At 40.3% G+C, this 27,320-nt stretch overlaps 1 protein-coding gene across 1 annotated transcript; it reads left to right on the forward strand.

Annotated features, from left to right (window-relative positions):
* The first annotated feature begins 12,067 nt into the window (after window positions 1-12,067).
* LOC104588779 (uncharacterized) lies at window positions 12,068-27,025 on the forward strand. Its single transcript, XM_010246855.2, has 6 exons — window positions 12,068-12,512; window positions 25,112-25,184; window positions 25,457-25,550; window positions 25,817-25,930; window positions 26,014-26,068; window positions 26,206-27,025. Exons 1-6 carry the CDS (start codon window positions 12,480-12,482, stop codon window positions 26,671-26,673), a joined length of 837 nt encoding a protein of 278 aa, XP_010245157.1. The 5' UTR covers window positions 12,068-12,479; the 3' UTR covers window positions 26,674-27,025.
* The last annotated feature ends 295 nt before the right edge of the window (window positions 27,026-27,320 follow it).

Below are 27,320 nucleotides of genomic sequence, written 5' to 3' on the forward strand. Positions count from 1 at the left end.
TCGAACCGGGTCTAAGAGGGTCAGACTGGGCCTTCTAGTTCAATGGCAAGGATTTTTGGGCCATCAAGTGGAGGGTTGAGAAGGGTTTGACCGCGGAGTGGGGTCGTGCATGTACGGGCTAGTGAGATTAGCTAAAATGGAATCTTCTTAAATGGAAGGGCAAATTGAGGTATTTTTGGCTAAAATTTGACAGGATGTGGTTTTTGAACATTCTGAGTTGATTAAGGAAGTCGGATTGGACTAAATGGTCATGGATCAGGAAGATCTGGCAAGGGCTTGATTTGATTAATCTAGGGGCTTGAAATGGAATTTTTGTGTAATCGAGGGGTAAACGAAGGTATTTTGGGTTGAGATTTCATAGGTGGGTATTTGGGGGCTACTAGGTCTGATGGTAGTGTCTAGTCCAATGGTTAAGGTGTAGTTGGAGGTTGATCAGGGCCATCGGATAGGTATTGAGTAGGTTTAATGGTGGATTTCAGGGATTTCAGGGTGAAAGTTGGGGTTTTTGGGTTTTGAGGTGTTTTGGGTGGATCATAAGGGTTTGATTGGGTGTTTGGGGTGAATTGGAGGTTGAGGCAGCAAACCGAGCAAAAATCAGGTGCTGACATAGGTCAATTTAGGTCATTATAATAAGTGTTGAATATTTCAGCACAATAATGAATATTTTAGAAACTAGAAGAGTATTCTTAAATAAGAAGCAAGCATGGGAATATTCCATAAACAATGCAAGAAAAATGTGACAAAAGGGTAAAAGTGGAAATACAATTAATAAGATAATTCTAGAAGAATAATTAGCCACATATTTTAAATGTGTAAAGAACATTCTAAATACAAGGGTAAAATGGAAAAGACAAGCTTAAGAACCTTCTAGAATAAACACCCAAAATTTATAAATAGAGGTCTTAGGACCATTTTTTATCATCACTTGGATATTAATCCATCATCTTTGTTTCTCTCATTTAGCCTTTTCTCCATTTTTCCCTTCTCCCTCTCATCGGAATTCCAGCATGGCAAACTACGGCAGCCTAATCCCTCACCAGATCACTTTCATAATAAATGAAATATAATAACTTTTATTTCTACATGCTATCCAAATGAACAACATATGTTTATATTTAACAACTCCAACTAAAATTTAAAAAGAATAATATTCAAAATTGGTATGTCATAAACTAATGGAATAAATAATCTATCAAATCCACATTTATATAAAAACAATTTTTAATCTTAAGAAATTTATACAAAATATTAATAATAGAATAATTATTTTATTACTTAAAATGTATAAATTTAAACATGGTAAGTATCTTAAAATTTTTACATTTTTTATAAATTATAAATTATTATTTTAATTTAAATTAAACAAGAACATTTTTGGGTAAATTACAACTACACCTTGTACTATGGGGTCAATGACAAAGACCCCTAAACTTTCACTTTGCAACAAATACCCCCTCATTTAGACTTCTGTCAATTAACTTGAAAAAGATTCTTATTGAGTTATTTAAAATTTTTTTAAATCCTTAAACTAGCCTTTTCTTTATTTATTTGAACGAGTTATGATTTGATTAGTTTTCTAAATATAACATTGAAGTCCTATTAATTGCTCTAATTAGTCCTTATAGATTTTTTGGTAGATTCAATATTCAAATGAAATGGTAGAGGTTTCTTTCTAGTAGATATAAATTCATGGTTTTGTTTTCATAATTTATTAGAGAAAGGAGCGGATGATTTTTATATCTTAAGATGAAGAAAGAGATTCATGTTAGTAAAATGAATCAAGAATTAAAAAAGAAAAAACATTTTTCTATGCCAGTGAAATGATTATTGTTATTTTAGCTTGTTTCGTTTAGAGAAATGGAGGTATTTTTTGTCAATTAAGGTTTAAGAGAAAAGGACGAGGAAAAGAAAATAAGGAAAGTTTAACCGGGCATTTTGATAAGTTAATGCATTTTGTGTATTGTGCAAAGTGAAAGTTTAAGGGGTCTTTGTCACAAATGAAAGTTCAAGGGAGTATTTGTCATTGACCCCATACTACAAGGGGGGCCTTTGTAATTTACCCTATTTATTATTTACAAAAAAATATTATGAGCAAATTCTTAAAGTACCCATAAGTTTTAGTTAATTAAGTTACACACCCCTATTGTTTGAAAATTGACTTAAAAACACCCTCAAGTTTTGTGATAATTGACTAAATCCTCCTTACAGTTAGCATCTATTAACAAAAAGATGGAAAAGACTATTTTACCCATCGAAGAAATCTCTCTATCGCACTACCAATGTCCTCCATTTCATTTACTGTATCTTGGTAGTGCATTAGGTGCTTCCATCTCCAATAAAATCCTTCAGTAGGTACCTACTTCAGCATCCCCTTTGCTTGTGGTTTCATGGACATAAGAAACATAGAAAAAAAGTAAGCTCCAAGCTTTGCCATTCTTGAAACCATCTTAGTAAAATCTAGATATAAATGAAGAATACTACCAAACGGGAAAGGTCTTACATTTTGCAGTATTTCTAGAAGCACACCATATGCATGAAAATGAGGAATGGAAGCTTGCAGTGTGGACATATCTAAACCACTCATTAGTAAATACCATGGGATAGTAGTAGCACACTTAGATGGAGGATCCTGAGAGATTTGGAAATTGGAAAGCCAAAATTTTTAAATTGGTGGGGTCACTTGCACTTATAAATACATTTCAGAGCCCTTCAAATCATTTGAAAAATTTTATTAACAAGCTCAACTAAACTCGGTTGCATTCTCAAAAAAAAATAAAAAATAAAAAAATATGTATTTGCTGAATCTTGAATTCCTTGCAACTCTTAAAGAAATTCAGGATTGGTGTCTTGGTTTGAATAAATCACTCTGTTGTTTATCTAATCCCCTTATAATTTCATTTTTAAAATATTTGTTTTCAGGGGGTCCTCTAAATTTGGCTGAAGTATTTTTCCTAGCCTACAGAGTGAAGTAGAGGATTTTTTTATTTTTTTCTTCTATATTGTTTTTTTGTTATTCTATTTGCTCTGTAGTTTGTGATGCTATCCGATCCAAGGTGGTCTCAAACCAAGATCATAGTCAGACAGTCCTGCCAACTGGTGAAGCCGAGGTGGATGAACGAAGCTATGCACCAAGATTCTAAAATCAAGAAAAAGGTCAGAGGCCTGATGAGTTGTTCCCTAGGTGGGCACTCCAATGCTCAAGTCAATGGTGTGAGAAAGTGGTCAGGCCGAGCAGTTGATAAAAATATTGGTCCGAGTAGGAGAGACAAAGTAATAGTAAGAAGAGTCCAAAGTCATTTACCTTGAATGGAGGTTACCTATTTATAGCCGAAGATCCGTGTCCAATTTGGATGAGGCTTTTGGGGTTGTTGGGATGAGGTTACCCGCCGAGGCCTTCGGGATAAGCCCTCTTCCCCGACGGAGTTGTCTTCCTCATTCGTATGGGGTTCCTCTTCTTGGTCGCGCTTATCCATCCTGTGTGGTCCGCCGTGACTAGGGAGATGAAACGGCCATGGAGGCTGCCATGTGGCACTCGAGGCCAGCTTGACCATAACCCAAACACCACTCTCCCAATTCCGAAGTTGAGAAGTGTAGTGCTCAGCTGCGGTGTGGCAAAGAAGAGATCTGTGGTCCTTGGCTGAGGAACTTGAAATTTGGTTGGGCATGCTTTCCGAGTTAAATGGCTTGGGGTGCAACTGGTTTGTTGGGTGAACCGGTCGGTTCGATGCCTATGCCATTTCTAGGATGGGTTGGCAGGTGCATCGTTTTGTTTCCCCGAGGCTACGTGCATGTGGAGAGCGGTTGTTAGACAGTTTATGCATGCCCTTAGCTTCAATCTGATTTGATGTACTTTTGTTATTTAGTGGAAATAAATAAAGTGCATGTTTGATTCATGTTGTTTGGTTTAATTCTGTGTAAAACCCTAAAACTGGACATTTATAGAGATTCATGTTAGTTTTAAATGTTCACAGCCGTTGGATAAGTCTGGGGAGATTTATCCTGCCAAGGCTGATGCTGGTGTGCCACCAAGTGTTGGGATGGCCTGTCTCAGCCACCAGGGTAAGACCCGAGGCACATGCAGTATGGGATTACTTGAATCCTTGAACCGGACCAGATTTCCAGTCTTGCCCTGGACCTTGGAGATAGATGGGCAAAACTGGAAAGTTACACCTGACCCCTAGACTCGATTATGACACTTCACTAGGTGTTGGATCAGGCTGCCTTTGATATGCCAATCAGTGAGATCCTTAGCGGGGATCAAAACCTGGGTATGTTGGGGCAGTTTGAGAATTCATCTGAGTGGGTGATCATAGTGACAGAATCAGCCACTTTGTCGGACAAAGGGTAATGATCGGGAATGCACTCTCTCTGATGGAAACCAAACTGCCGGCAGTTGATTTCAATCGTTGGAATTTTGTTTTGCAAAATTAACATACTTATATTTATATGTACGGTTTCAAAATGTTAGCAAATGGTTTTAATTCCAGGGATCCATGTGAGAGGGGAGTGCGGCACTGTTCCTTGCAGCCGAGGGAGAGGTCCTCTCTTGTCAGGCAGTGCTTGATCATTAAGGGCTGAGAGGTTATGTGTAAGACCATTTAGGATAATACCTGATGGGCTAATCTTGCACCTGCCCACAGTCCCTGGGTTTTTATAAGATGGCTTGGCCCAGGGGCCACTTAATGTAAGTGTTGGGCCCATAGGGTCCATATGATGGACTCAAGGGGTTCATTGAGTTTTTCAATGAATTCGGCTGGGCCTTGTATTAAAGGCTGGGCCGAACCCATGTGGCTGGTGTGTAGATCAATGCTTAGGTCCCACACCATACAAAGAAGCCCAACTAGGCAGCAGATTGGAAAGTAATTAGACACTGAACACTTAATGGGCCAAAAGCCCATTTCGAAGTGGGCTGATATGATCACCCATCCATGGGGCGAATTTGAGATTGAAGTTAGTAAAAGGATTGGGCCTTTAGCCTTATCCACTCTTAGAGACCAAATTCAAATTAGATTTGAATCTGGTAACCTCCTGATAAGATCAGGAGTAACCTAACTCTATCTGCAGATAGGATTAAGATAAGCCCCTATCCAAATACTGATTTGGATTGGGATGACTCCTGATTTAGGAGGTTTCTTAATCAAGAAGAAAGGAGGAGAAACCCTAACCAATTGAGAGAGAAATACAACAGATTTGGAACCAAGAAAAATCGCAAGAAAGGTTCCTGCGAATTGAGATCAGATCTCATACTCTCCAGAAAAAGAGAAAAGCAATTCAACCCTTTTCGTTTTTTGGAGATCTCCTCCTACCACCGCCATCTGCCATTGCAAGATTAGATCTTTGCAGAAAATAAAGTCAAGAAATCTATTCTTGACATCAGTCTTGCAAGAAAGACTGAAAAAGATTCAGTGTTTAGTACTTCCAGAGGATTCTTGTGAAGGATCCAGTGTGTAGGACGCACCCTGCTGGTTCTGTTCCATCGACAACTGTTTCATCTTCAGCAGGAACGGATCTTGGAGCATTCTTTGGGCGTGAACACCAACTTTGGAGCATCCTCTAGAAGCTCGGTAGAGATCGGTTCTGGCACAACAACCTTGGGTGGGATGGGGGTAGAGGGACCGACCTCCCTGTTAGACAATGTATGCCCTTAGCTCCAATCAGAATTGAAGGGATGAGAGATCCATCCTATGGACGCCCAAAGATTGCGGAATAAGGGGCGAATTTCAAAAATTTATCTCTCCCTTCAACTGGGAATCGTATTCCCTATTTAGAAAATCATATTTTCAAGGATCAATCTTGAACCATAAACTGAACCAGATCTGAACCAAAAGGAGTGGGAGAGGATTATACCTGATACGGAGAAATACTATCTCCCAATGGAGGTGTTCACGCCCAAGGAAGGATCCAAAATCTGCTCCCACTGAAGATGGCGCAGTGAAGGATGGAGCAGAATCAGCAATGTTCTTCAAAAGAACTTGACCCTTCGCAAGAATCAACTGGACGGCTTGTGAGTACAGCTCCAATCAATCTTTTCCCAAAAGATTGAAATCAAGATCCAATCTTGATTGCTCCCAAGAACTGGAGATCGAACTGAAGGAATGGCAATGGCAGGAAGGTGGCGGCAGAAGAGAATTCGCAGTATGCCGGAAATCTCTTAATCTCTCTTTCTTAAAGAGAAGAATGCTATTGATGTTATTGTGTTCTTCAAGGCTGCCGCCCCCTTCCCCTTTTATAATCTTAAAGGGATCAGCTCCTAATCAGATTAGGAGTTGCTAATCCAAATCATATTTGGGTTAGAAGTCCCTTAGTGATAAGGGATAATTCTTATCTTATCTACAGATCAGATCAGCTGTTTCCTAATCTAATTAGGAGGTTTCCAAATCTAAATCTTATTTAGATCTTGGAGTCTCTGAGTGGATAGGGTTTAAGCCCAATCCTTTTAGCTGACCCACTTCAGAATTCACCCCCTTTAAATGACTAATCAAATCAGCCCAGTTCGAAATGGGCTTAAGGCCCATTTAAGGTTATGTACTCAAAAACCTTCCAAATTGCTGTCCAGTTGGGCTTCCTTGTATGGTGTGGGACCCAAGCATTGATCTACACATCAGCCACATGGGTTCAGCCCAGCCTTTGTTACAAGGCCTGGCCGAATGCACTACTGAAGACAGTGTACCCCTTGAAACCCATCAAATGAGTTCTATGGGCCCAACACTTACACTAAGTGGTCCCTGGGCCAAGCCACCTTGTAACACCCAGGGACTGTGGGCAGATGCAAGATTAGCCCATCAGGTGTTATCCTCAATGGTCTTACACTTAACCTCTCAGCCCATAATGATCATACACTGCCCGACAAGAGAGGACCTCTCCCTCGGCTGCAAGGAACAGTGTTGCACTCTCCACTCACATGGATCCCAAGAATTAAAACCTTCTTGCAAACAATTTAGAAACCATATATATATACTTTTATATCTTATATAAAATATATTTTGCAAAACAAATCTCAACGGTTGAAATCGGCTGCCGGCAGTCTTGGTTTCCATCAGTGAGAGTGCATCTCCGATCATTACCTTTGTCCGACAAAGGGGCTGATCCTGTCACTATGATCACCCACTCAGATGAATTCTCGGACTGTCCCAACATACCCAGGTTTTGACCCCCGCTAAGGATCTCACTGATTGGTACATCAAAGATAGCCCAATCCGACACCTAGTGTAGTATCATAATCGAGTCTAGGGGTCGGGTGTAACTTTTCAGTTTTGCCCATCAATCTCCAAGATCCAAGGCAATACTGGAAATCTGGTCAAGTTCAAAGATTCAATTAATCCTACACTGTATGTGCCTAGGGTCTCACCCTGGCAGCTGAGACAGGCCACCCCAACCGACTTGGTGGCACCACAGTGTCAGCCTTGTCAGGATAGGTCTCCCCAGACCGACCCACCGGCTGCGAACATTCTAAACTAACACGAGTCTCATTAAGTGTCCAGTTTAAGGGTATTACACAGAAACATACCAAGGGAACATGAATCAAATATGTATCTTTATTCATTTACAATAAACTCATAAAGTACATCATTCTGATTGAAGCTAAGGGCATACAAAACTGTCTAACAAGAATGATGTACATTATGATATTTATGTAAATGAATAAAGTACATATTTGATTCATGTTATTATGGTGTGTTTCTGTGTAATAAACTTAAATTGGACACATATGAGACTCGTGTTAGTTTAGCAGCCACTGGATAGATCTGGGGAGATCTATCCTGCCAAGGCTGACACTGATGTGCTGCCAAGTTAGTTGGGGTGGCTTGTCTCAGTTGCCAGGGTGAGACCTGAGGTACATGCAGTGTGAGTTTTCATGAAACCCTAAACCAGACCAGAATTCCAGTATTGCCTTGGACCTTGGAGATTGATGGGAAAAACTGGAATGTTACACCTGACCCCTAGACTCGATTATGATATTGCACTAGGTGTCGGATTGGGCTGTCTTTGATATGCCAATCAATGAAATCCTTAGAGGGGGTCAAAACCAGGGTATGTTGGGACAATTCGAGAATTCATCTGAGTGGGTGATCATAGTGACAGGATCAGCCCCTTTGTCGGACAACGTGAATGATCGGCGATGCACTCTCTCTGATGGAAACCAAAACCGTCAGTAGTCGATTTCAACCGTTGAAATTTGTTTTTGCAAAATATATTTATATAGAGATATACATACATATATATATATATATATTTATATATAATGGTTTCAAAATGTTTACAAAAGGTTTTAATTCTCGGGATCCATGTGAGTAGAGAATGCAGCACTATACTTTGTAGCTGAGGGAGAGGTCCTCTCTTGTTGGGCAGTGTTTGATCATTATGGGCTGAGAGGTTAAGTGTAAGACCATTGAGGGTAATACCTGATAGGCTAATCTTGCATCTGCCCATAATTCTTTAGTTTTTATAAGGTGGTTTGACCCATGGACCATTTAGTGTAAATGTTAGGCCCATTAAGAGCCCAGGGTGATGGACTCAGGGGTTCATTGTCTCATACAATGAATTCGGCTTGGCCTTTTAACAAAGGCTAGGCTGAACCTATGTGGCTAATGTGTAGATCAATGTTTGGGTCCCACGCCACACAAGGATATCCAACTAGGCAGCAGATAGGAGGGTAGGTGAACAAATGGACTTATTGAGCCTAAAGCCCAAATCAAACTAGCTTAATGTGATTAATTAAAAGAGGGCGATTTTGGGATTCATATCAGTAGATAAGATAAGGGATTATCCCTATCCACTCAGAGAGTCCAAATCCAAATAAAGATTTGGATTAGGAAACTCCTAATTAGATTAGGAGGGTTGATCTTTATCTGTAGATAAGATAAGGGATTATCCTTATCTCTTAAAGAGATTCAGATCCAAATACAAGATTTGGATTAGAAAACTCCTAATGGGATTATGAGAACCTCTCTTTAAAGGCTATAAATAGAGCAGAAAGGGGCGAACCAAAAACACACAGACACAGAAAAGAAGAGAGATCTTCTGGTTCGTAAATCACAAGAAAGAATTCTTGTAGTTCGACTGCTTCAGATTTCTATTCTTTCCTGATCTTGCCGCCTCTGTTAGTTCGATCTCCACTTGTAGGAGCGATCAAGAAGGGTTTTTGATATTATCTTTTGGAGAAAAGATAATTAGAAGTCGTGCTCACCTGCCCTCCGTCGAGTTCTTACTGAAGAATTCAGTTCTTGTTGAAGAACCATCCTACTGATTCTGCTCCACCCTACGTTGTGTCATCTTCAGTGGGAGCTGTCTTTGGTATTCTCCTTGGGTGTGAACACTTTTGTTGGGGGTTACTACTACTCCGTATCAGGTATATCCCTCTCCTATCTTTTGGTTTCAGATCTGGTCTGGTTTAGGTTCAAGGTTGATATTTGAAAAGACAGTTTTCTAAAATGGGGAATGTGATTCTCACATGGGAGAGAGAAATTTTTTGAAGTTTTGCCCAACCTACCTGCAGGGTTTGGCCATCCATATGATGGATCTCTCATCCCTTCACTCCCGGTGGGACTTCTTTGAGGCCTTCCTCTTTTTCCCTCTCTGGAAGCTCTTCAGAAGGTTCTCTGCATCGACCTTCGGCATGGCTACTGCAAGAGAAAAAGAAAAGGTTAGTCGCGAGCTAAAGAAAATTCGAAGTAAAAAAGAATATGAGTACCGAGGTGGAGGCCTACCAGGAGGGCTCAGCCCAGCTCGCACAAGCTTCTCCTCGGCCAAGAAATCTCTCATCTCCAGGCCGAGGTCCCTCCAGGAGTTAACGACCGCCCTGGTTTCCGCATCTAGCCTCAGCTCGGGGTCTTTAATAGCCACCCGCCAGTGAGTCGGGAAGGGCCACCCCTCAGGGTTCCGGACAAAAAAGTATCTCCTCTTCCAAGCCGGTATTTTGTTCGGGCTATTGAACAGGATTTTGAACCCGGGGCGAGAAGAAATGTAGTAACTCTATTGGACGTCCCTGCGCAGGCAAGCAGAGTTCTTTTTGATTGAGTAGATTGAGCTAAAAACATCTAAGGACAGAGGTCGGTTATACTCGTGGAATAGGGATTTTACCTACTATAGTTTGGATGGAGTTTGGGTGTAATTAGTCGATGGTGGTCAAAGAACTTAATTATTTCTATAATGAATGGGTGGAGTGGGAAGCGCAGCCCAACTACAAGCTACTCTTCGAAAACTGCAAGCTCATGATGACCATGAACCCAAGGGTACCGACCCAAAGGAATACTAAAAACTAGGTTATTGGGAAGATGATAATGAGCTACCAAGGGCAGTAGCCTATCCGAGGTCATAGTAAAAGGCCTGAAATCATCTGGATCCTGACCCCGAGAAGAAGAAGGGACCCCCTCTCTGGAGGTCTGTCCCTCCTCCCGAGCTGCAAGCTCCTCAAGCCGAGATGGCCTGACTTCGGGTAAAGAGGTTTCTCCTAAGGGGCGAGGGGGGAACTACCTAGCGAGGAGCTGACCTCACCAACAAGAGCCGAGGACTGCACCTCGGCACCCTCAAGCCCACTAGAGTCACTAAGAAGCCTATCTATGCTAGCACTAGACATATTGAAATAGGAACAGGAAAGGAGAACAAACTAAGGAAGAAAAGACGAACTCACAAAAAATGATGAAAGCGACCTCGAAACACAAGGGAAGAAGTGGTGAGTTGAAGGACTCCGACGCGACCTCGGGAGAGCTCAATCACAAGATTTTGGGCGAAGAAGAGGGGTCCCTTGGCCCCCTATTTATAGCTCACCGCGTGGCGATCAACGACTGAAATCTACTCGATCCAATGGCTCTTATGAAAACAGGTTGCACGACACCCGGGACGCGATTTGGGTCATTTCGTGGTTGAGCCAAACGATTGAATAGGCCCGACTAGCGGTTCGCTCTTCAGATTGTCAGACCTCGCGCCAAATCCACCTAGATCGTCCATGAACTCATCGCACTGGGTTGGGACCCCTGGTACGAGGAGTGGGGGCAATTGATGAAGGGTGATTTGGCGCGACCTAGCAAGAAGGGGACACATGGACACGGCCTGACTAAGAGATGACAGCTCAGCCCGGCAAGCCTAGTTCGCAACAATTGAGCTCGGGTATTCAATCACCTCAGCACAGGGTCACCTCGGCGCAGAGTCACCTCAGCATCAAGGCACCTCGACAAGTATCAGCTCGGGGCTACCGACCTGGATCACCATGTAACGATCCCGGAAGTTTCTCCAGTAGACTCCGAACCCCACGGGATCACACCGCATAACGGTAGGCCTAATCTTCTCTCTGCCCGGATCGGGCAGAATTGATAATCTTTATTAATGGATAGCGTTACTCCCCAATTAAAGCGGAAATAGATCCCATCAGGACGAAGATCCCAGAACCGATCCGCAAAACCCGCGAGGGTTCAACTATATAAAGGCACCAACCCCAATGACACAAGGTACGTGTGATTTTTCTAATCTCTAGCTCTCTAGCTCTTAAAGCTTTTTAGCTCGCATCACAGTTTACTGACTTAAGCATCAGAGCGACCTCGCCGGGTTAACCACCCCGGGTTCTCTGATTCATTGTATTGCAGATTCACCTAGCTCGTTGCTCGACTAGAAGCCAGATCATCCTCCAACAAGGAGTAGTCAGATCGCACATCAACTATGTATTTATTTATGTACTATTTGTAGATATTTTAATTTTATGTTTAATGCTATTAATGTATTTATGAAATTTGTATATATTTTCTTAGTGTATTCATATTTTTACCCATATCTTTACATTTCCAAAACGTATCTATATTGTATTCTAGTTGTTTGACATGATACCCAATACCAATATTTTGAACCTTGCATAAAATAACACCAATATGGATCTACTCCTTCCAGAGTACTCCTCACACCAACCTCACATTGCATCCCAACCGCATGTCAAGAATGTCTCCCATACTTCTTTGTAATAGTTATTCATGGAGAGATGTTACTAATACACGGTGGGATGGGGCTGTGAGAAGAGATCTCAATTCAAATAACACAGAGCAATTTTTATAAGAAATCCGTTCAAGGATAATCAGGCCTCGAGAAAATCGCCGACTAGGATGATTATCAGATCGGTAAAAATAAGAAAAATTAACTGACGCACTAACCATGGTTAGATAAAACGGGGAGAACGAGAATCTCCGCTAAATTGGAGGACTGAAAGAAGTTAATACAGGGAAAAAGGAGGTCTTGTTGCTTCTGGACTCCGAAATTCTCGGCTTGAGACGACGAAGCAAAATTACTGTTTTCTTTTCTTTCCGTTTGTATTTTCGATTTTCTTTTCCTGCGGGAGTTGGACGGAACGATCGATAGATTTCCGATTTTCTGTAAACATCATAGGATCTGAAGTTGGTTTTCTGTGTTATAAGGGAGAACAGTGGGTTGATTGGAATTGGAATCGCTTCTCTGTTTTGGGGTTTCTTTGGAGCTTTCGATGGGCAGATTCTGACGCCATGAGGAAGAAGTTAGATACCCGCTTCCCTGCTGTAAGTTCTTATCTGGATGTTCCTTCCTCTGTCATTGGGTTGTTGGTAGTTAATAATTTGATTTGCTTCGTCTGCTTTGATATTGGCTTTCTAGGTTGTTCTTTGAGGTGATTTGGTGGCATATTGATGGGTGGATTGGTTCTGGTGATGTGCTATTTTGTTTTTTGGGCTTTGGGTGTGGGTTTCTGATTTTTTTTTTCCTGTTAAGTTTTCTGGGTAGTTCTCTTTCGACGTTGTGATTGGGGTTTCTGCTTTTTCATTTTGTCTTTTCCCATTTTGAGGGATGAGAGAGAAGGGTTTTGTCATTCAAATAATTTTGACTGGTTTGGTTCCTGATTTTTCATTTGAGATATTGCAGTTAAGTTTTGATATTATGGTTTTCTCATTCCCCTTCTCTTTTCCCTGATTGAGTTCCTCTGCTCGGTTGTTCAATTACCGACATGATTTTCTGAGATATTTAGCCTTATTTTGTTGGAATCTTCGTTTAGTCCTTTGATTAGGTGGATAAACCTTTTTAGTTTAACCCAAAATGTTGGAGTTATTTCAGAGGGAGTTGGAACATCTAACATAATTACGATTGTTATTAGAACTTTTTGGGGCTTTTAGTGGGTTGAATTTATAGTGGATTGAGTTGTTAACTTGTTAGTGGGTCACTCAGTCAAAGTTGTAATGAGTAAGTACTGCTTCAGTGCAAGTGATCTTGAAAGTCTATTTGATGGCCTCTTGCATGTAGGATCTGCTTATTAAGTTAGAATTCCTTTTGAAACAGTTTCGTTGTTTTTCCTAGTTAAAGGGCAAATAAGAAAGGAGAAAGTTTTCAAGGCAATTACAAGGCAAAATGGAATATAATGGCAGGATTCGTTATTAGCCATCTTAGGCAAAAGATCCTGTGTGCCAGAAAGTGTTTTATACTGTCTGTAAAAACTGGTAGAGCAAGCTGTTCAACCTTGAAATTTGATAGGCATTGGTATCGATGTAGTCTATAAGATTTTATTTAAGAAAATGGAAGGCAATTATGGACAAGTTGTTCCAAGGTACATGCCTGCGTTTCACAATAAGTTACATGCCCACTTGCACAGAGATCTCAATACTATCAATTATTCCAGCAGTGCATTATGACTTTACAAATACCACAAACATGGTTAAAATGTCTGTCTGTCATATTCTATCCTGTAGTAAAACTTTTCTGTTTCCTTCCTTTCCCAATTCCTATTATAGTTTCTATCTATTCATTTTATTTTTGGATAATCAGACATCAATGTTTTGGGATTTTTTGGTTCTTAGAAAGCTAAATTTTGCTTGGGAAAAACTTGGAAAATCTTGAACACTCCTCCAATTGTAATTATACAATGATTTTCTTGTAAAAAATACCGATATGTGACAGTAATGGTATCCCAAATGTTTTGTCTCCTTGTCATTGTCTTACAACAATTTGGTTCATCAAAATTAAATTTATCTCCTTCACCTTTGGTGCAGTATTTTAAAATTGGGAAGCATAAATAAAGCACAAGGAGTTTCTAGGGCTTGAGGTGCCATGTGCCCTTGCACCTAGGCAAAGTAAGGTGTCAATGTTGAAAAAAAAATTAAAGTAAACTTATTTAGAAGAATAAGTGAATATAAATCTGGAAGAAATAAAATATTTCTAAATGCTTTTTTAGTTGGCTGAGTTACAAGTTTTGCTGGATGATTTAATGATAATGGAGGTGCAAACTTTTTCTTTATTTCTTTGGTTGAGGGTTGAGTTCAATGAGGGAAGGGACTTGGCTACTTAAGAACTCTGTCCTAAGATTTTATTTTGTTGCATGCACAATTTGGTTATGTAGAGCACATAAAACTCTATATAACCTAAACTATGAAAACAGTTGGTAGGCAGTTGGTTAATGGCTACAAGGTTGAACCTCTCTTGGGGTCTTTGACCCAAATTTGTGCTGTTGTTCATAGCACAGTGATATTGTTTTCTTGGTTGCTATGTTACATGGTCATGGTTCAACAACCTAGATGATGCTCAATTGTTCAAGTTGACTAAATGGAGAAAAAGCAGTTTAATCATTTCTTTACGTGGACAAAAGAATGCTCTGGTTAGCAAATTTCTTATTTGAGATATTGCCACTTATTGGTAAAAATGAGAGTTCTATCTGCTGCATTGATGTTTTCTTTACGTGTTCCCTTCTCCTAAAAATGGAAGAAAGGGAAAAGAAATGCTTTGTTCAATTTTGTCTTGCTTTATTTTCCCTCTTTTGGTAAGAGAAACTGCACTGATCATGACAAACACAAGGTAAAAAATCAACTCTATCCATGGAAGGCAGAACAACATAGAACCTCTATTAAAATGATACAAGAAAACTACTGGGAAGGATGCTGACTAATAAAATAAGATCTTATCGCCTCTCCTTGAGCTAACCAAAGTACCAAACTATCTGCCAAAGTGTTGGGTGATATTGTAGTCCATCTGAATGAGTTGTTCACTAAGCCAAGGGTTTTGCCTCTGACTATATGTTGAAAAGCCAAAGGACTCTCACTTTCATATTCAAACCATCTAATCATAACCTGTGAATTACCTTCTACTACCATCTGATCCTGAAGTGATAAAGCCATCAACCTAAGACCCCGAATGAGGGCTTTGATATGTGCATAAATCAATTCACCCAGTCAATAGGACTTGAATAAGGCATCTTTTATTGTTGATTCTCCTGTTGATCTTATTTTCTTGGGGTTTTGGGCTTCTCATGGTGTTTCACTTCTTAACTGATGGGAAATGGGGATATGATTTCTGTGGATATAGGTTGGGGTATCCATTATATCATTGCTCGTATATCTAGTTTTGAAGCTAAGTATCCTCAATGCTTGTATCTTGTTAAATTAATTTTTTACGTATAAAGATCTTTTAGGCATGGTTTATTAAGGCGTGCAGTCTTACATTTTTAAAATTGTTAATGTTATAAAGTGTAACCTAGAAGTGTCCATGCAGTATATGTTGTCTTGTTGTATCAGGTGAGTGTCCTACACCAGTGTCTTATGCATAACAGGTATCTGGGTATAACAGGCTTTGAAAGAACCACCTCATTACAAACTACTTGTCATCTTCTGATATGCACCTAGTGTGACTTCTTTCATGCCATAATCTATTACCTTTTTTGCCATATTCCAGTATGCTATGCATTTACTGGTATCTGGGTATCACAGGCTCCGATTAGTCACTGACATCTCTCCCCCAAATGAACCACCTCATCATTACAAGCTCCTTGTCATCTTTTGATATGTGCCTAGTGTGTCTTCTTTCATGCCATAATCCATTACCTTTACTGCCATGGATGAGTGGTTGACGTGGAAGAGGAAGCGAATGAGCATCAACCTCATTAACCAGAATATATTTTTCTATCTCTTGATCTGTTCACAAGCTTATTTACACTGTGACTGCCACATCCAAGTTCCAGATTGATGGCTTGCACACTTTATCTGAGAAATTTAAAGCCTACTAGCCATATGCCCTAACTTTTTATCAGTTGAATGCAAGTTGTAACAGTAATCACATGGCTCACCCTTAAAAGTTGAAAAGGATTGAGCCCAACCTCTGGTTTGAGCCAAAGGGCTGACCTTCTTTGACTCACTTGGCATTAGCCTGTGAATCACAGGACAGAGAGAGATCGTTTCTACTCATTGCATGCACTGTCTACTTTATCCCTACTATTCTCTTATGGCTGCCTGATTTCTCCCTCTTACTATTAAAGCTTGTATGTGGACCTTGCTCAACTGCTCCTCATTTCTTCAAGACTCAAGTTTAGTTCTATCCCCTTTCCCATCAACATCAAACTGTAGAATTAGTTCTCCACTTCCTTGGTTAACCTCAGAAGATGCATTTGCTTTTATTAACCTCCATGTCAAGCAGACCAGGCAACTAAAATAAATGCCTATTTTTGCATCTATAAGAACATAAGTAGAAGCTAATAAGACCAACCCAGAGCTCTTGGATTGACAGTTAAGAAACTGCCAAAGGCGTCTTCACTGGATAGAAAAGTAGTGCTACACCAGGTGTGCATGCAAAGGGATTTGAAAAAATAGAGACCCACCAATTTTGCTAGCCTCAATGTGGCTAATACAATCAAAACCAAGGAGACCCATTGGTCCAACAGCAAGCTGATTATGAGCATCAACTTCATCAATAAAAAAGAGAATCAGCTTCAAGATGAAAAAAAATAAAAAAAAACATCTACCAAAATTTGTTTCTCTAGCATTTATCAAAAAAAATGTTCCTCTAGCTTTTTAATCAGCAATTTGTTTCCCTAATTAAAGTAGCAACTAGCAAATGTTAAAAGTGATCGAAAGGGAACATGTTAAATATGATTAAGCATAATCTATGAAAAATAAAACCTAGAGGGTGGACACCTTACTCTATTATTGCAAGGAAGCATTTGTGTTTGTGTGTGATAAAATGAACAATAGAGAACAAAGCAAACAAACAAAGGGACAAAGCCCTTGTTATTGTTAAATTCAGCAAAGATGTACAAGAATGTGTGACTATGTTTGGGCTACAATAGATGGGGGTTGTCCCAGTTGGAAAGACGGAGGAGTGTTTAGATAAAAGAAGGAGAAAACAAATGAAGGGGAAGAACCCCTGATTTGACATAGATAGAGATGATTCTCTATTTTGTTTATAGAAGTTGATGAAAATTGTTGAAGAAGGAAGCTTATACACTTAAAATTTGTAAAACCCTAATATAAAAATGCCTAGGCAAGGCATAGGGTGGCTCAAAAAAGAGTCTTGGCAGAGTCAATGGGTTCTTAGCTTTGACAGGTTTAGAATTAGATCGAAAATACAGATTTTTCAAATATACATCATTATTGTATGTTGAAAATGGTCCTGCTCTCTGCCTACTTCCATTTAAGTATGCCCTTTAGTCTGTTAGAAGTAGTTATCCCACAAGATTTATCCAGTTGATGAATGAATGCGATATGTAGGAGTTGCCCATGTTACCCAGAGAAGGTTTAGACATATTTTGCTTTTCGGTGATCCTTTTCTATCCAAGGGCATTTCCTTTGGTATTGTTTGTCTTCAGATAATTTCTAACCCCTTCTTTTTCCTTTCTAGTCAAGATGCAATGCAAACTATGAATAGGCTAGCTACATAATTGGTTTCCTTTCACAAGATCTAACACAAATACTCGCCTAGCTACATTTATGGGGTTAGTGGGTGATGCAGTAGGACTGGAACAAACTATCACAAGACAGAGAGAGAGGAGAGAGAGAGAGAGAGAGAGAGAGAGGAGAAAGGGTAGAGGAAGAGAAAAGAGAGAGAGAGAGGAGAAAGGGTAGAGGAAGAGAAAAGAGAGAGAGTTTTCGTGTGAAGGGAGATTGGGTGGTGCTTACTGGGGGGACCTCCACTCTGCGGCTATTCTTCTCAATGGAGTGAGGCCTGAAGATATACCAAGAGAGAGAGAGAGAGGAGAAAGGGTAGAGGAAGAGAAAAGAGAGAGAGTTTTCGTGTGAAGGGAGATTGGGTGGTGCTTACTGGGGGGACCTCCACTCTGCGGCTATTTTTCTCAATGGAGTGAGGCCTGAAGATATACCAAGAAAGGTGGAGATTAGAGTGGAGGGAGTTTTCGTGTCAGTCTGGTTGGCTTCCTCCATTGAAGCAAGCTTGTGGAAGGAAGCAGGAATGGAGGGAGGAGAATAGGTGGAGGAAGCAGTTGTACGTGGAGGAAGCAGATTGGAAGTCTAAAAAAATCTGGGTCTTACACTAAAATGGGCCAACAACTTTTGGGGAGTCATAAAAACAAGGGTTTTTTGGAAAGTCAGAGGCTTAAAACACAAGTAACCCCTCTGACATGCAGTAGGTCTTTTTCACAGGTGGTTGGGAACAATACCACGAAAAGTTTTAAGGTTGGGGAGGGGAATAAAGAAGAGGCAAGTTTTAAGAAGCTAGCTTTTGGGCCAACAAAGAAACTGGGTGAACTGGGGTGGGTCGAAATGATTTAGGTGGGGTCCGACAAGAATGCTGAGCCTGTGGACCCTCTTATTTCTCCTGCGTCAAGGGAGAGAAAATCTTATTAAGTTGGGCCCAGTTTTGAGCCCATTTCTAAGAAGCCAAGGTTACATGATCACATAAGTCCACACGTGACCACAGGGAGGTCACATGGTCACTTAAGTCCAGACATGACCACTGGGAGGTCACATGGTTACTTAAGTCCACATGTGACATGGAGGTCACATGATCACTTAATGCAGCACGTGAACAGTGGGAGGGAACCTCTGATAGACGATGTTAACCATCTATCATCTTCATCCTTGAGTTCTTCTACTCGTTCTCGAAAGGGAGGGCAAAGTCAACACTCAAGTTGCTCCCTGCAGTGGATCCCAGTGAAGAACCTGAATCGGCTGTCGCCTGAGAGGCAGAATCCAAGAAGCATCAAGCGGTCTGTGTTAGAAAGGCTAGAATCTGGTGTTTGGCCTGGAGAAGAAAGCAGTAGTGATGAGGACTTTGAGTCAGATGGAGCCTCGAGTTTGGGTAGTCTCGATCTGTGCACAAGACAAAACTGGATAGAAACAGGAAGCTTGAATGCAGAGGTTCTGTTCTTAGAAGAAGAGGGGACTGTTGTAGACTATTCCAAGGAAGAAAGAAGTACAAGAGGCGCTACAAATGCTGGACAGCTCCTTCTATCTCAAGCTGAGGAAGTCAACGTAATCTCTCAGGGCTCTTGGGATTTAAATGGAAAAGCTCAACCCTCTCTATTGAACTTGGATAAGGGTGAACCAGAAAGGGGAGTACTGGAGTCGGGTCTTCAAGGGAGTAAGTTAGATGTTGCTGTTAACTTTACCATGAACACTTTACAAAAGTTCCCTTGTAAGGAAATGACACTAGACTCGGTCGTCTTTGGCAAACAGTCCAGTCCTAGCTTCTCGAATGCTCTCCCTAACCAATCAGGTATGATTGTCAGTTTATTTGTAGATACTAACCAGTGTGATATGCCTGAAACAGATGTACCAACATCCCATCCAGAATGTACGACAAAAGTATGCTTAGAGGTGGAAGAAGGGAGAGTTGGGGAAGGCAATCTTGAAGAAAAGAGTAAAGAATTAGATGAAGCTTGGAGACTGATTTGCACAGAGTTTGAGTTACTCAAACAAAATGAAGAATATATGGATGGGTTCAATGAAGTGGTCATGGGTAGGGGAAAGGAAGGGGATGACCTTGTTAGAGGAGAACTTCAGACCTCATTAGTGGAGGTTTTTGGTGAGGGGGATCAGGCTGAAAGAAGTGAACAGGTTAGAGGTGGAAAGATTAATTTGTGACATAGAAGGGAACTTAGAGTTTAGTGATAGAGGAGATAGGAGAAAGGGATTGAAGTAAGGAGTTGTGGTTTAAGGTTGAGGGTGTTCTATTGGTTTGTGCCTATGAGGATAGTTAGCTGGAATGTTAGGGGTTTAGGGAGTGCAAGGAAAAGGAGGGTGATTAAGGACTTACTTGAAAGGGAAAGGCCTAGCATTGTTATGTTGCAAGAAACAAAGTTGGCAGAGCTGGATAGAAGATGGGTGAGGAGTGTGTGGAGTAGGATGGATTTCAGCCCCATCTTGGGGAGCCTCAGGGGGGGATTGTCACACTTTGGAAAGATGATGTAGTAGAGGTAGTGGAGGAGTTAATAGGGAGATTCTTAGTTTCCATCAAATGTAAGAATGTAGAGGATGACTTCACTTGGGTGTTAACTAATGTCTACGGTCCCAATAATTATAGAGAAAGGAATGACATGTGGGAGGAACTGTATGCAATTCAAGGTTTATGGGAAGGTCCATGGTGTTTGGGAGGGGATTTTAATGTGATAAGATTTTCTGAAGAAACTAATAACTCCCAACAAACCATCACAACTAGCATGAGAAAGTTTTATAGCTTTATTGCTGATTGTGAGTTAAAGGAGATCCCACTAGTGCAAGCTCGATTTACTTGGTCTAACTTACAAGAAGTGCCCCTGTGGTCGAAGTTGGATAGATTTATCTTTAATGTTGATTGGGAGAACTATTGGGGAAATTTGGTGTCTAGAGCTTTGCCTAGGGTGACCTCGGATCATTGTCCCATAAGAATAGGTGTGGAAGATTTTATCAGTGAACCTAGACCCTTTAGGTTTGAAAACATGTGGCTAACCCACCCGGATTTTGTGAATAAAGTAAAATTTTGGTGGAATGAAGAATTGAGGGGGACAAAATGGAAAGGGGTAAGATTTCACAAGAAACTACAGAGGATAAGAGCCAAAATAAAAGTTTGGAATAAGGAACATTTTGGAAGACTTGAGGAGCAAAAAGTGAATCTAATCTCTAGGATAGAAGAGTTGGATGAAAGAGAGGATCAATCTAGAATGGAGGAGGGGGAGAGATTTCTGAGGGGACCTAGAAGAGGTCCTATTGAGGGAAGAAATAAGCTGGGGGCAGAAATTGAGATAGATGGATTAAGGAAGGTGATGGGAATACTAAGTTTTTTCATGATGTAGCAAATGGGAGGAGGAGAAAAAATTTTGTGTCTAAGTTAGAGGTAGGGGGGAGGAATTCACTAACCAGGATGATATTGCTAGGAAGTTTGTGGAACATTTCAAATCGATTTACAGAAGATCCTTAGAAGAGAGGAGGGAAATCGAAGGGATTGATTGGTCAAGGTTGGAGGAAGATCAGGTTAGGTGGTTGGAAAGAAACTTTGAGGAAGAAGAGATTAGGAAGGCGGTGTTTTTGATGGATAGGTCCAAAGCTCCAGGACTAGATGGTTTTACAATGGCTTTTTACCAGGATTGTTGGGAGGTGATAAAAGATGATCTTTGTGAGGTTTTTAATGAGTTAACAGAGAAGCATATAGTCAATTGAGGCATTAATTCAACATTCTTGGCCCTAGTTCCAAAGAATGCTGATGCTCTCCATCCTAAAGATTTTAGGCCAATTAGTTTGGTGACTAGTATTTATAAAATCCTGGCCAAGGTCTTGTCTTTAAGGATTAAAGAAATCCTCCCCTCCATTATTAGTCAGGCTCAAGGGGCTTTCATCCAAGGGCATCAGATAATTGATCAGATTTTGATTGCCAATGAATGTGTGGAAGAGATGAAGAGGTCCGAGCAAAGAGGCTTTGTTTGTAAGTTTGATCTGGAGAAAGCCTATGATTTGGTGGACTGACAGTTCCTACTAGAGGTTTTGAGGAAGTGTGGGTTTGGGGAAAGATGGTGTAGTTGGATGATTGGTTGTGTTAGCTCTTGTCACTATTCCATCCTAGTAAATGGGGTAGTGAGGGATTTTTTTTCCAGCTAGTAGGGGAATCAGACAAGGGGACCCACTTTCACCCTTCCTCTTTACCTTGGAGAGTAGGCACAAACCGAATTCCAGTCACTCAACTTTAGTTTGCAGATGACTTGATGACCTTCTATGAGGGAGGTTTCGGTGAGAAGGTGGAAAATTTGAAAGAATTGATTACAATTTTTGAAGGAGTCTCTAATTTGAAAATCAATCTAGGAAAAAGCTGCATAGCCAGAGTAAATTTAGTTTTTGAGGAGGTTGAGGCGATTGCAGGCTGTCTTGATTGCTCCATTTCCTCCTGGCCTTTGTCTTACTTAGGGCTTCTGTTGGGAGCAAACCCTAGGGAGAGTAGGTTTTAGACCCTAGTCTTGGAGAAGTTAGAAAAGAGACTAGTTGTTTGGAAGAAAAAATTTATCTCTTTGGGTGGGAGGATCACTTTGATAAAAGCTACCCTCATGAATCTACCTACCTATTATCTCTCTGTCTTTAGGATACCGTCTAGGGAACCGAAGAAGTTGGAAAAATTGATGAGAGATTTTCTGTGGGAACCGTGAGAAGGTAAAAAAGACCATTTAGTTAAGTGGGGGGTTGTGGGTAGAAGCAAAGAGGAGGGAGGATTAGGGCTCGGGAATGTGCTTAAAAAGAACTCGGCTTTGTTAGGGAAGTGGTTGTGGAGATGGCCTTTGGAGCGGGATAGACTTTGGCACGAAGTAGTGAAGAGTATTCATGGATGTTTAGAGAGTGGTTGGGATGCTGGTGCATCAAGGAGGGCTAACCTAGCCACACCTTGGAAAGCAATTCACAAAGTTCTTCCATAGTTCCTTAGATGTGTCAGGTATGATGCTTGTTCAGGTAATTCTATTCGGTTTTGGGAGGACATTTGGGTTTGAGATCTTCCTCTGAAAGACCTTTTTCCTTCATTGTACTCTATTTCCTTGTATAAAAATGAGGTGATCTCAAAATTCCTTCCGTCGAATTTATCCTTACCAACTTTGTCTTGGGATTTTGGTTTCCGTAGAGGATTAAGGGATGAGGAAATTGAGTGTTTGTCTACTCTTCTATGTCTCCTTGATAAGGTTTGGTTGGATCCCTCAAAACTCGATAAAAGGATTTGGGCCATTCACCCCAAAGGGTCTTTTTCTTGTGGTTCCTTTTTCAAGTTCCTCTGCCAATCTCCCTCTCATCAGAGTTTCCCTTTCAAGGAAGTCTGGTGTAGGCCGGTCCCCCCCAAGGTTATGGCTTTGTGTTGGGAAGTGTGGCATGGTAAAGTAAACACGATGGACAACCTACAAAAGAGAAGACCCGTCCTTTGTATTTCACCAAACTAGTGCATTCTTTGTAGATCTCATGGTGAGGATTGTAATCATCTATTTTTATCTTGTAGTGTCACTACAGAGCTCTGGGCTTGGCTTCTATCTTTGTTTGGGTCTAGTTGGGATATGCCAACAGAAGTAAGCACAATCTTTAACCCTTCTTTCTTCTCTTGGCCCCATAAAAGAGGAAGCAAAATGTGGAGATGCTCACGAGCAGCATTGTTAGTATGGGAAGAAAGGAATGCCAAAATCTTCCAAGAAAAAGGAAGAAGCAGTCAAACCTTAAAGGACTGCATTTTGTCCAGGTCTTTACATTGGTTAAAGACTCTAGAATTATTTAACCATTTTACTTTTGCTGATTGTTGGAAGGATTGGAAGTTGGTAGCAAGCTGTTCCTCCTACAAGGGAAGGGCAGTGACTAGCTTGGTCCCCGGTTCTTTGAAGCTGAATTTTGATGGGAGTAGCCAGGCTTACCCAGGTCCCTCTGGGATGGGAGGTGTACTAAGGAATGAGGCTGGAGAGGTTGTCTTAATCTACTCTGGCCCTTTAGGAGTTGGGAACTCTATCCGGGCAGAACTGCTAGTTGCAATACAAGGAATACTTCTTGCAAAAGAAGTGGGTGTGGAGCAGCTTCTGATTGAAGGAGACTCTAAGACAGTGGTGGACTGGTTAAATAATCCGGAGGATGTCACTTGGGACTACAAAAATGGGAGGTGTACTGAGGAATGAGGCTGGAGAGGTTGTCTTAATCTACTCTGGCCCTTTAGGAGTTGGGAACTCTATCCGGGCAGAACTGCTAGTTGCAATACAAGGAATACTTCTTGCAAAAGAAGTGGGTGTGGAGCAGCTTCTGATTGAAGGAGACTCTAAGACAGTGGTGGACTGGTTAAATAATCCGGAGGATGTCACTTGGGGTTACAAAAATGAGTTAAAGAAATTCAAATGGCTGACAAGAAATATGTCTTGTTAAAACAAGTAGGGAAACATTGTTCTGGGCACAATTGTAACTATTGTTTTAATTTCAACATTCATGTTTTCTCTGTTGTAGTTTGTGTATTTGCTGTTTTCTCTGTTGTAGTTTGTGTATTTGCTGTTTGGAGAGGCTGCTCCTCGCGCGTCTAAGGGGATCTTCTTGTATCTATTCATTATTTTAATGGAATTGATGTTATTTATCAAAAAAAAAAAGAGAAGAGAGAGAAATCCCAAGGAATCACTCCAAGGGGGTCCTAGAATCACTCTAGGGTTTTTAGGAATCACTCCATACAGCAAATTTGCTCTAAGAAATCTTTATTCATTCATTAGCTTCAAAAGGAAGAGAATACATCCATCTATAGAGTGACTTGTGTGGCCCGGGATACTGTTCACCGTAATTACAAAAATGCCACTCCTTGTCTTGTGCATCAAGAAACACAATAACTTTCTATCTACTAATGCAAATAAACTGAAAATTGAAAGACAAGCCCTACTAAACTAGAGGAACAAGATGTTATAGCCCAGGTCCACACAGGACTAGTTGAAATGACGAAAATACCCATACTGTCCAAATATACAGAAATACAGAAAATTTCAGAAAATTCCAAATTTGATTCTTCAGCTCCTGCATTAGTGGGTTCAGAGGGTTTATCATTTCACCATCCACTCTTGCATAGAGGACACTACCAGTGAATGCCATCTATTTATGTATTTGATATTTTATCATAGATTAATCTCATTTAGTTGACACTGGAACCACACTTGAAATGTATATGAGTATATCCTTTGCTTCTTTCTATTTGGTTCACTTTACCTTATTTTCTGTAGATTATTTCTGAGTTAATGTGCATTATCTATATGATGTTTCTTTCGTTTGGTGCTTCAGAAGCACAGATTATTGTTCATTTTAGTTATTCTATGCATTTTATGTTATAGATTCATTCATTTCCGTCTTCACTTCCAATAAGAAGGGGAACAAATTTCATTGATGCAGTGTAGATGTTGGATATCCTAAAATTTAGTCATGTTATCTGATTAAAAGGTTCCTTTTGACAGTCTCGGATCAAAAAGATAATGCAAGCAGATGAAGATGTTGGAAAGATTGCAATGGCTGTGCCTCTTCTAGTTTGTGAGTACTGAACACTTTATTTTTGATAAACGTGTTAGTACTGAACACTTAAGCAGTAAGAATAGCAAAAAACGAATAAAATAAAGTCATTCCTTTATTGGATATTTATGAGATTCCAGCATTTCAGGAATAATTATATTACTTGCTTTTTATACCCTTTTTGTTTATTTCTTTTTTGTTCTTTCTTATAATCTCATATCTTATCATATCTTATCACATGTTTGATTCCATTTTATTAGAAGTCTGAAAAATTCTGCTTGGATAAATTGCAGCTAAAGCATTGGAACTGTTTCTGCAAGATCTTTGTGATCGGACATATGACATAACTCTTCAAAGAGGAGCCAAGACCATGAGTGCTTTACATTTGTAAGTGATTGTTTCTAGCATTTACATTTGAATTTTCTTTATGAAAGCTTAAAATTGAAACACTGGCCTTCATATTTGATTTCCCTTTCCAGTAGAAGTTGGTCTCTTCTTTTTTCCTGAAAGCTCCTGTGTTTATGCCATGGCCTGGTCAAACCCACAAATAAAAGCAAATATGGATTTGGGATTAATTCTTGATCTTTGACAAGTGTTATTTATTTTTATCAGCACAGTCTGATGGTAACTTTATTTTCTACCACAAATTACAGAAAGCAGTGTGTACAGAGCTTTAATGTGTTTGATTTCCTGAGGGAAATTGTTAGCAAAGTTCCAGATTTAGGTGGGTCTGATGCTGTTGGTGAGGACAGAGCTGTTAAGAGAAGGTTAGGATAAGAGTTGTTTTCTGTTGTCTGTATGGAGGCATATGGGAAGAATTAATAAATAAGTAGTTTGTACTTTTTTCCAGGAAAGCTGTAGATGATGATGGTGACAGTGATGATGAATTAAAGAGGACTAGAATGGTAAGCCATCCTGATGTTTTTTTTTCTTTATAAGCCAGATATGTATTTGCTTTTAAGTTGTATCCTACAAATAGTGGAAGCTTACTCTATTGTGCACGTATTGACTCTGAATGATAGAGGAAGTTTATATTTTGCAGCATGAGATGGGCCACAGCAGCACCAGTGGAAGAGGGAGGGGGAGAGGCAGAGGAAGAGGCCGTGGGCGAAGTAGCCGTGTGATAGAGAGGGAGAGTGCCCAATATGATAAGTGTGAAGATGATCCAGATATCTCTCCTCAACACAATGATAAGCACCATCTTAACACTGAAAGGCTGGATAATGGAAATGAGGCTAAGGAATCAAAAGAAGGCATGGTAGTTGGTAGTAGTACCAATGCAGTAGTCCGAAACTTTGACCTAAATTTGGACTTGGATGAGAATGGTGATTCCTCTGCCATGGCAGCAGCAGCCCCTGCCATGTCAGTGGAGCCTCCTGAGATAAAACACGAAGAATATCCTGGCTGGTCACTGTCTGAAATGGACAAAATGGCAATTGATCCTGTTCAGCTTGCCCAGCTTAACAGAAGGCTAGATGAGGATGAAGAAGATTATGATGAAGAAGGATAGCTGACAATTAGTAATCCATCTCATAGAGGTTAGAAGTAACTCCTTGCCCTTACATATAGGATAGATGGTAATATGTCCTCTCTTGAGACATAGTTAGGCAGTTTAGGGAAACCAAGAGAAATGAACACACACAGATGTAATTTCTCAACATTGAAGATGAAACATGCTTCACCTCTAGAAATGCTGAAAGGGGTTTTTGACCTTTCTAGTATCTGTAATATATGTTTATATACCTCCCACTAACAAGAACAATTTCATACACATTTCTCTGAGCATTGGCAATCCTCAGTGTGTACTCTGATCTTTAATAGATATCAGGAGAGAATACTCATTAGCTATAGCATTAAAATTCCAGTGTTGAGGTAATTTTTCCATATATTCTGATTATAAACTCCTGCCGTGTCATGTAAATATTTTTTAGATGGTATCCAGAAGTTGCGTGTCATTAATTTCTGTTAGATGACTCTTTTAGGAGTTACATTTCATTTCACTGATGGGGATGTGAAGCAAATAATTTATATTTGCGAGTGAGATCAGCAAAAGAAGGCAACGAAGACAATGAAATGATGGTAAGGGGTGTTTAATTGTTTATAACAACGTGGCTTGTTGGATTGAGGAGGGTTGCCATTCCATGTTAATCTGTGTCC

The sequence above is a fragment of the Nelumbo nucifera genome, chromosome 2, assembly GCF_055504915.1.
Source record: "Nelumbo nucifera cultivar China Antique chromosome 2, China Antique-T2T, whole genome shotgun sequence".
NCBI classification, from domain to species: domain Eukaryota; kingdom Viridiplantae; phylum Streptophyta; class Magnoliopsida; order Proteales; family Nelumbonaceae; genus Nelumbo; species Nelumbo nucifera.